Genomic DNA, 9,157 nt, shown 5'->3' on the forward strand with positions numbered 1-9,157 from the left:
AGCTTCAAGAAATTTCTCATTCTTCACCTTTGGCAAGCAATATATGCGGACTTCCGATATGCAGTGCCAAATAAGGTTCACGTGTTTCAAATACTGTTGGTTACTTGTTCGTAAGGGCTTATATCCACTCTGTGAAGTGACATCTATATGTAAGTTCTTTTAATGACCTATTTCCGCTAATAAGAGATAAAATTTTGGTGAGATATCAGATTCTTTGAAAGGTAGCTGCCGAGTCATCTTGTTCTTGTCCGATCAATCATCTTCTTCCACTGCTTTGATACTTGTTCTGCTACGTCCCTAGCCCAGTCTACTTGGGACAGGCCCCTCACTTAATTCTCCCTACACCATGCTACCCTGCTAATGTAAACATCCATTCTTTATTACTTATGTACTCATCTTTTATACTTTAATATATATTTATGAGAGAAGCATCTTAGTTCCTTCATATTTCATTCAAAAACATGCAGTGTCAAAAGGTCCACTTTCTATAAGATTCCATCCATACTTCACCAAATGCACAGGAGGATGGATGGAAGATTCAACTATCCTCCCTTATCCATCCTTCCTCCATTTCATCCTTCATATTAAACAGAGGATTAGTCCTGAAGTTAATGCATCATACTTCTCACAATGACTAATGCTGGAAATAGCATGTGATTCTCCTCCATATGATGAATGGTGCAGGCAAAATTGTTGAGATATCATCAATAAATTCCTTCAAATTTATCTTTGAAAACAACGGCTAATTAGGTTATCATCAATGGGAATGAGGATTGTAAGTTTCTGTTAAATATTCAAAAAATCAATAGATTTTCTTCTCAAAGTCATCCACATGAATTGGCTGCCCAATCTCTTCTTGCAGACTGCTACCACAAATATTCCAGGTAAAGAAGTTACTCTTTCCTTTGTTCCAAATCACCTAACAAATTCCATGCGAGACACACTTCACCTCATAGATGTCTGGATGACTCAAGTGAACAACCAATTCTTTACATCGCCAAATAATGGTTGAGATTGTAGACAAGCTCACGGCCAACCGGCCCAACCTCATAGCACCTACTGAAAGTAGATAAAATCTCATGTCTAATCACAATCTCATTGAGTAAGGTTTCCCATGTGGCCATTTCTCATAGAAAACACTCAACAGAGACCCTTGCACCTTGTATGGAACTAGTAGGTTTGGAGCTTTTCTTCTAGTAGTTATTCTCTTCAGACAATTAAAAATCAACAAAGGGTTAGCTAGAAAGGATAACAGTTCTCTCTCTAAAAAGACTAAGAACCATCACTGACTATCAAATAGAACCGTGGCAAGTATGCGAAATAAGTGGCTAACTTGTTTTAGATACACAGGCATCTGCCAAAATATATACACCCACACACATTTTCTCTAGTAAAACCTTTCAAAAGACCATTCAAAAGCTTCTATAGTTCATACAACAGCAGAAAGCCTAGAGAGTAACTGATACGTGCCAAACCAACTTTGTTAAGTTTATTCTGGTGAAGAAATGATGTTTGTTTTCCTCCCTAAGCACATAGAACTTCTAACTGGTAATAGCGCTACCTTGTGAGGCTCTGCATACTCTGCTTGCCATAAAACTTTGTAAAAGCCATCTCAAATAACCGACTAATTGCTCTTTCAAATGCAAGAATAGTCATTAAAAGAATGCTTGAAATCAGCATTTCTGAACTTTAATCTACATTGCCCCTCCCATAAAACCACCTCTAGCACCCAAACAAGTTCAATTAAGACGCAAGAAATTAACCATTTTGTTGTTTGCTGGTTACTTTCGTCTAATTTGAAAATCCGAAACTGACAACTATTTCCTACAAGCCATCAAATTTAGTTTGGGCAAGCACCCTAAGAAATAAAGAATAATTGACGTGAACTCTTGGGTCTGCTTCAATTATATGTAACTTACCCGATTATATTTGTGGCAGCTGCCATATCAGGTGAGCATTATCCTCCAAATTACAAATATGGCTTTTCAGCTGGACACAGTCTGGTTGTACCTGGAACCATCCAAGCTTTGATTATTGAAACTAATTACCCATGACTGGCCATTCTTTTTGAAAGAAGAAGATGAAATTTCAAATTCACATATGTGCACTTCCACACGCACATGCTGGGGTGATCAGTTGATGTTCCACATTTGATCAAAGCTTGAGCCGGGGTAATCTGTTGTTGTAAAAAGGAAAAGCTTGAAATCTTTTACAGAGGTTGGAAAAGCTCTTTTGAATAACCAATCATCTAATTTATCCAAAAAAGATACAACTTTGAAGACACATCAGAGGAACCAATTGAGAAGGATAATAGGTTCACATATCCATCAATGCAAGTTTCCAACCATGTATTTCCCCATCCATGCAACTTTCTTCTCGATATAGAATGCGGCAACCTTTTGCCAATTAGACAGATCAAAACTAAATTGCTCCTGAAATTTATAGCCGGTAGAATGCCATAATTTATAGGATGCCCATGTATCCATGCAATGGCAGAAGTTCTTGTCCAGTTTTTGTGTATCCCACTATCGTCCGGCTTAGACCTGCCTCCTGTGCTGTCACATTAAATTTGACAATTAGTAATGCTGCATGTCAGCACCACTTAAGCTCATGTTGTACTTTGCAGGTGACCACCAGATCAGAGGAACATTACTAAAAACTGACAACTGGATTATAAGAACATGGCTCATCTATGCTAAACTACCAAATTACACTGAACAGCCTTTTCCAACAACTTGGAAAGGTCCAACTTGATGGATACAATATGACTCTACAGGCAGTATGAATCAATAAAGAGATATGAAATATGTTCTATTAGTCAATCATTTTTTTGCCCAAGATACCTAGCCTGGTCAAATTAATGTTCCACAAGAAGATACCGGCTGGCCTGTCAGTAAAATTTTGATGCTTGTACCAAAGACAATTCTCAAAATAATTTCACAAAAATTCCGCTAGCATTTTTAACATATTAGTCAATTAAAGCTCCATGAGAACACTTCATGTGAGATTATAGCTACAAAACCATCAACATGATAATCACAAGAAGGATATAAAATAAAAAACTAGGGGGTTGCAGCTCATTATAATTTCAAAGAAACATAGAGAAATGTAACAGAATTGTATATTAAATTGACATCAAGGTCCAAAAATCTGTCACTCAAGATCTCTCTGTTATAAATTATAGTCACTTTATAACCAATTAAATATTGGAACCATCAAATAAAAAATGGGTCAAAACTGCACTATACAAAATTTGAAGTCGCAAGACATGAAACAAGAAGGCTTGCTAATGAAAGAATCTATAACTATCTACATCAAGAATGATGCTTGCTGGCCCAATTTTTTTCCAGTTTCCAAGAACAGGTTAGATGATTATTTTGCTGAAGCTTCTTAGGGAAATTCAGATAAAATGCTGAGTTGGGTATTCCTGTTCACAACCATTGTAATCATAATAAAGCCTTTCTCCACAAGATATATCGCGACAGGCAACCAATAAGGCCCGGCATTCACCATCTACATCATATCTGACACACTTAATATTCTGCTTCTTCTTACTCTCCCTGCAACAAATGTGGTGTTTCAAGTATGACAAACTTTGAGATTCCTTTTCAGTTATATTCACAGTTGAAACTAAAAGTATTCACATGGAGAAGTGACACCTGAGCAACAGTGCAAGGCAGAAATACATGGCCAGAAATGAAGTGCATATTGTTACACAGAAGTTAACTTAACCATACCAACAAATACCTAGAATCAATGATGAAGATCAAGGGGACAAATATGAACTTACTGATTATGGTTGTTAATGCCATTGATAAAGCGAGCAATATTTCCACATTTATCAGGACAGACAACTAGACTATCAGATGGGTTTGTTGCAGAAAGAAGGGTCATAATGCTGTCACAATCATCATGTTGCCGGTTTAGTAAATAATCCACATCTCCAGTGTACTCAGCAATTAAAGTCATATCCTTTAGATGTCCATCAGCCTGTACAGTGAATCTGTGTTGACCAAATTGTTATCTAATTATCATCCATGAAATAATTGTTAATTGTCCACTTAACTAGATCAGAACCAAATCAAGAGAAAGTACCCTTCAAGTGAATCATAAACAACTAAAAGTGGAGGACATTCTCCTCTTTTGTACATGGCCCTGCAGAGCTCTAACGTTTCTTTATCTTCTCTTGGAAGGACCTTGAATAATGTGTAGAATAACCTAAGAACAAATCAAGGTATAGGAAGCAGGAGAAAATTTTCAGAAAGTTAAGAAAGATTCCTCAACCTGCATGCCACCTTTTTCCAAAATTGCTTGATTAGCAGATCTAGGGGCCTTTCCAGGCATGTAAGTTAGCTCATTACTGAACTCCATCTGCAGTGTTGTTAAGGCAGTAGCAAGAGAACCCATTTGTTCAATTCTTCGAACTGGATCTTCCGTTGGATTAAATGGCAATATCCTTCTCCTCCTCTTATGCATAATTAATGGCATGGAACGTCTCCTCTGCTTCCTCGTATCTAAACCAGAAGAGATTTAGAGAAAATAGTCCCGTAGCATCTTATGCAAGATAGACAAGATTGTAGAAGATCTATTTAGTAATTTGGACAAAGGTGATGTTTTGCTAAAGCCAAAATGTAAATAAGCAAGAAAACAGCTAGAATTAGGACAAAATATAAAACAACAGAAATGCTGGCAAATAACTTTCATTTTCTGAGTATATCTGGAAATAATGAGTAATTGTATTTGCATCAATGGTGTTGGTGATTTGAGCTAAACTAGGAGCCAGAGAGATCTTGGGGTTCACCTCCAAATTCAAAAGCATATAGTGGAATTTGAAAGCATTCTTGACACACAGACAACATGATAGAGCTGTGGAAGATGATTAGCTGCTTTGGCATAAAAATATTCATGACCTATATTGCTCACATAATCACACAGCAAAAGCAAATCTAACAAACCATACACCTCATATGTTATGCTCCCATAGAGTTTACTCAAGAATGAAAGTCATGTACATAGCTGAGTAATGATGTCGAAGTTAAATGAAATGAAAGTGAGGGCATTAGAGGAGTTAAAGGTCATCATATTATTTACAAAAGTAAAACTAGAAGTCAAGTCTCAGAAGGTAGTCTTTAAAGAGGTCTTAGTGATAATTCATGCACACATTTTGTACTAAATGAGAACATTCCTGCAACTTGCTGGAATCTCGGTGTTAGGGTTGCATCAACAAAACCAAACTATATTGCTCATGATAGTGGTAGCATTTGCCAAACCAACCAAACCAGGCAGTTCAGCCCATACCAAACTGAACCGACACCAAATCAGGGCGGTCAGATTAGGTTTATAAAACCCCTCCCCTCCTCTGGTTCGATGGTTCAAGTTTTCAAGGGCATTCAAGGGTGCGCTTGCTCTCTCTTTCTCTCCATTGGATGCTCGCTTGCTCCCCCTCTCTCTTCGACCATGTGATGCTGTCAACCACCCTAAAGCTAGTGGACAATTCATCTATCAAATCTATAGAAGTAAAATTTGGTAATTCATGTTATACATTATCTCTTATCAACTAAAAATATGGAAATTTCAGTTACCAAAAGTACAAATTATCGACAAAAATAGCATACATAAGTAACCTATCATTCATTCCTTTAGATATGCTAATGATCAAATAGCACAAATGTTTGCAAGGTAAATGAAAAGTCTTTACTTCAAGTGATATTCCAAAATGTGATATACACATACCATATCAGAATGCATGAGTTGGGAGGTTTGGGTTTGAAGGAAAATTATAAATGCACATGTCAAAACTTTGAGATAATAGTTATTAGTATGAGTATAATTGGAAATACACTACATCAAATTGAAAGAGGATCTTCTCTGCTACTATGAACGTAATTGCCCCATCAATCTCATAGAATCTTCCCATTCATATGTCCCTCCGCGCAGCTAGGAATCTTGAAAGATGGGCACATAGTGACCTCACGGAGAAAATGTAGCAAATTTTTGCACCATCGAGTTCTTCCTTCTAGCAAAAAGCCTCCAAGAGAAGTGAGAGATAGAGAAAAGACAAAATATATTTAAAAAGATGTGTTTGGCAAAGCATAGTGTATCTTCTAAAACCAATTCATATTAGAATGTCTTTTTATGGCCTACTTGGGTAATCTGGTGGGACATGGGCTGAATTTCCTGTTGGACTCATGGACTAGGATGCTCATTTGAGCATGGCCACCCAACACCCCCTGGCTCGAATCCTGTGGAAAGAAAAAAAGTCTTCCAGGGGTCTTTCTTTCTTCTTGCAAACGAACATGCTCAGAAGCTGGGATTTAGGCTGGGACTTCAGCAGGCTCTTAGAAGATGTGGGCTAGGTGAGCTAAGGCCAGGAATATCCAAATAAGCCCTTAGTTGCACAGACTACCTTTGTGTTCAAGAGATCTTTCATTGATTTTAGAGTCACATTTATACTTCTTTTTCTTTGCAGCCACTTATATCTAGCTTCCTTCTTCCTCTGTTCTAAAGAAACGATGAAGGAACTCTACTCTTCACTTCATGTGCTTTTCGCTTTCTTAATGTATGATTTTTAACATTCAAGTAAAAACACTACTATTTTTTTTCTCCAATGGATCGGTCCATTTGCCTCCTATTCTCACATTGCTTTCTATACTTCGTTTTGTGAACCATTCACAACCTTCGACCCAACCAAGTTTCTCTCCTAGGTTTCCATCGTATGCTTTATTTACCTTAATATCAAACATTTTACCAATCATATATAGTAATCTATCGTTCGTCCAAAATAGTCTGAACAACCATGCTTCTAGTTTATGTAAATCATAGTTGCATTGCCACTCAAATTTATTTTAACTAGAGAATTAAGGTAAATTTCTATCATATGCTTTATATACCATAATATCAAACATTTTACCAATCATATATAGTACTCCATCATTCATCCAAAATAGTCTGAACAATTATGCTTCTAGTTTATGTAAATCATAGATGCATTGCCACTCAAATTTATTTTAACAAGAGAATCAAGGTAAACTTTCGATTGTTAGGGAGCCACACTTAAAGACCCCAAGTGATTGAGACCTTTGTGGTTATTTTGAGCTCCCAAAGTTTGTGCTGCCTCATAGATTACCACAGATGAATCTAGACGGCAACATGCTATGTCTTACATGAAGCCTCTAGATGACTGATTGAGGAATTTTTTTTGTTCAGAGGCATTTCAATATAGCATTTATTCCGTGTTCTCCTCTCACAAACTAACATCATATCATCTAAAAATACAGATATTATGGGGCCTAGATATCCCCTTCGTGTCACGTTTTAGTGTAGAACTTGTTCTCCATTCTTGTCACATATATTAACATCTCCCTTCAAATGGTAACATATGTTACAAGACTTGGAAATCTCCTTCAAGTGACAATGCATGCCCCATCACAATTAGAAATTCACCGTTTTCACAAGGCTCTTTGCAAACTTGTTGGAAGTCTCAAAATTCTTGAAACAGAAAGAATAAGCTTCAATGTCATCAAACTTTTAAAAGAAATTTCACAAGTACAGCTAGTGTGAAATAGCTGAACAGGGATAATAAAGAAAGAAGAATAAATTTTCAAATTATGAAAAAAAAAAAAAGAAAGTCTAATATCTGATCTTTGATTAAAAAAATAAAAAAATCAAACAAAAAAGGAGGCAGCAAACGAATGACATGCAATTGATTATCCAGCTCCAAGAGAACTACTTGAAAAATTAATAAAATAATCTAAGATACAACTAAAATTCATAATAAAGAAACCAATAAAATAATCTGCTGAAAACCAGAGAAAAATGGACACTTTTTTGACAAAGCTCACCTTGGGAGGGCCTACATTTCTCCTCTTCAGCAGTAATCGAGCACCTCTGAATCCGGAAAAAGCCTACGATCTTCGTCTGCATCAACGGAAACCCTAACAGTCCCCAAACCACCGATCATATCACCTCACTCATCCGTTACTCAAAATTTTATCAAAACATAGATCAAAAAATCGCAAAAAGAACAAAAAAGTAATTTTCTTTTTCGATACTTTGGAACGTCCGTTCTCCAGCGCAACTAGGGCACAACCAGGGACCGCTGGGAACCCTGACGACGATCGGGCGGAGGCAGAAGATATGGTACCCTTTGTCGCAGCTGTCGCAGAGGAGCATCTCCTCGTCGCGGTCGCCGGAGCGGCACTGCTCGCACCGGAAGTCGGAATAGTACTCACCGGTGACAGGAGGCGAGGGCTTTGCCGTACGCATAATCTCCGCCAGGGACCGGTACTTCCGTGGCGACGACGGGGACAGCGCCTCCGTCCGCTTCCGAACGGACCCGTTGGTTGGGGATGGGCTCTCCGCCTCGGGCCCCTTGGGCGCCATGTTTGGCGAGCGGGCGGGTGGAGGGGGTATGGACGGCAATCGAGGAGCTTTTCCGGCGGCGGCGCCACCGCGATTACGATCGCCGGCGTACGGAATCGAAGAGGTTTCTGTCTGAGCTCGACGAATAGGAAAGAAAAGGACCGAGGAGAGAGAAAGATCGAAAGAGGAGGGAGCTTTTGGTCCGCGGGAATTCGAGAAAGGGGACGCCGCAGGTATCCTGCTGACGTGTCATAAATTCATTTGATGTACGAATGGACGGCCGTTCTTCTCCTGTAAAAAGACTTAAATGCCCTTTTCCGGTGGCTAGGTTCTGACCGTTGGAATGATGGACCGTTGGTGTCCTATTAATCAACGTCAAAGCAATCGCATGCGATAGATGGAATAAAGGGTAATTTGGTCATTTTAGTAACCATGGACGGTGCCACGTGACGAGTGAGGAGGAGCCCGTAGGGTTGTGTAACGTCTCTTTTTTTAAATTGTTTTTTCGGTTAATTTTAACCCGTCCCTATGCTGCCGTAGGAAAGGTTTCCTTTTATGTAGAACAGATTTTGGAAAGACCACTTTTTGATAGGAAACTTTTTCCAGCACTTATGATAATCTCTTTGTAGTGATTGAAGAGAGAATAGTTTTCTTTTTTTTTTAATTATTATTATTTATTTTTTGAGGGTAGAAGAGTGAAGATTTGAATAAGAAGAACCTTGCCTCAAGATTCTGTGACAAATTTGAGGGGACGGATGCAGGTTGTCAGAAATTTGAGATCCAATGAACATAGCTA

General features: G+C 38.3%; 1 protein-coding gene across 3 annotated transcripts; it reads right to left on the minus strand.

The window, feature by feature from the left end:
• Positions 1-2,020: 2,020 nt before the first annotated feature.
• On the minus strand, positions 2,021-8,562 carry LOC105052055 (probable Histone-lysine N-methyltransferase ATXR5). Of its 3 annotated transcripts, none has more exons than XM_010932749.4 (6): positions 8,052-8,562; positions 7,842-7,934; positions 4,285-4,514; positions 4,096-4,196; positions 3,791-4,003; positions 2,021-2,555 (listed from the first exon to the last, which is right to left on the minus strand). In XM_010932749.4, exons 1-6 carry the CDS (start codon positions 8,380-8,382, stop codon positions 2,249-2,251), a joined length of 1,275 nt encoding a protein of 424 aa, XP_010931051.1. In that variant the 5' UTR covers positions 8,383-8,562; the 3' UTR covers positions 2,021-2,248. The 3 variants fall into 3 exon arrangements, with proteins under 3 accessions (XP_010931051.1, XP_010931053.1, XP_010931052.1); XM_010932751.4 differs by having other exon boundaries at positions 2,400-2,550; XM_010932750.4 differs by lacking the exon at positions 2,021-2,555 and adding an exon at positions 3,100-3,560.
• Between the last annotated feature and the right edge of the window lie 595 nt (positions 8,563-9,157).

Source organism: Elaeis guineensis, chromosome 9 (genome assembly GCF_000442705.2).
Source record: "Elaeis guineensis isolate ETL-2024a chromosome 9, EG11, whole genome shotgun sequence".
NCBI lineage: Eukaryota > Viridiplantae > Streptophyta > Magnoliopsida > Arecales > Arecaceae > Elaeis > Elaeis guineensis.

What these genes read in the sequence shown, in the direction of transcription:
- LOC105052055 (XM_010932749.4), bottom strand. Translation starts at nt 8,382, where the DNA reads ATGGCGCCCAAGGGGCCCGAGGCGGAGAGCCCATCCCCAACCAACGGG. An exon ending in GAAATGTAGGCCCTCCCAAG is followed by an intron (nt 4,515 to 7,841) that starts GTGAGCTTTGTC and finishes CTTCTGGTTTAG; the next exon opens with ATACGAGGAAGCAGAGGAGA. An exon ending in TGGAAAAAGGTGGCATGCAG is followed by an intron (nt 4,197 to 4,284) that starts GTTGAGGAATCT and finishes ACATTATTCAAG; the next exon opens with GTCCTTCCAAGAGAAGATAA.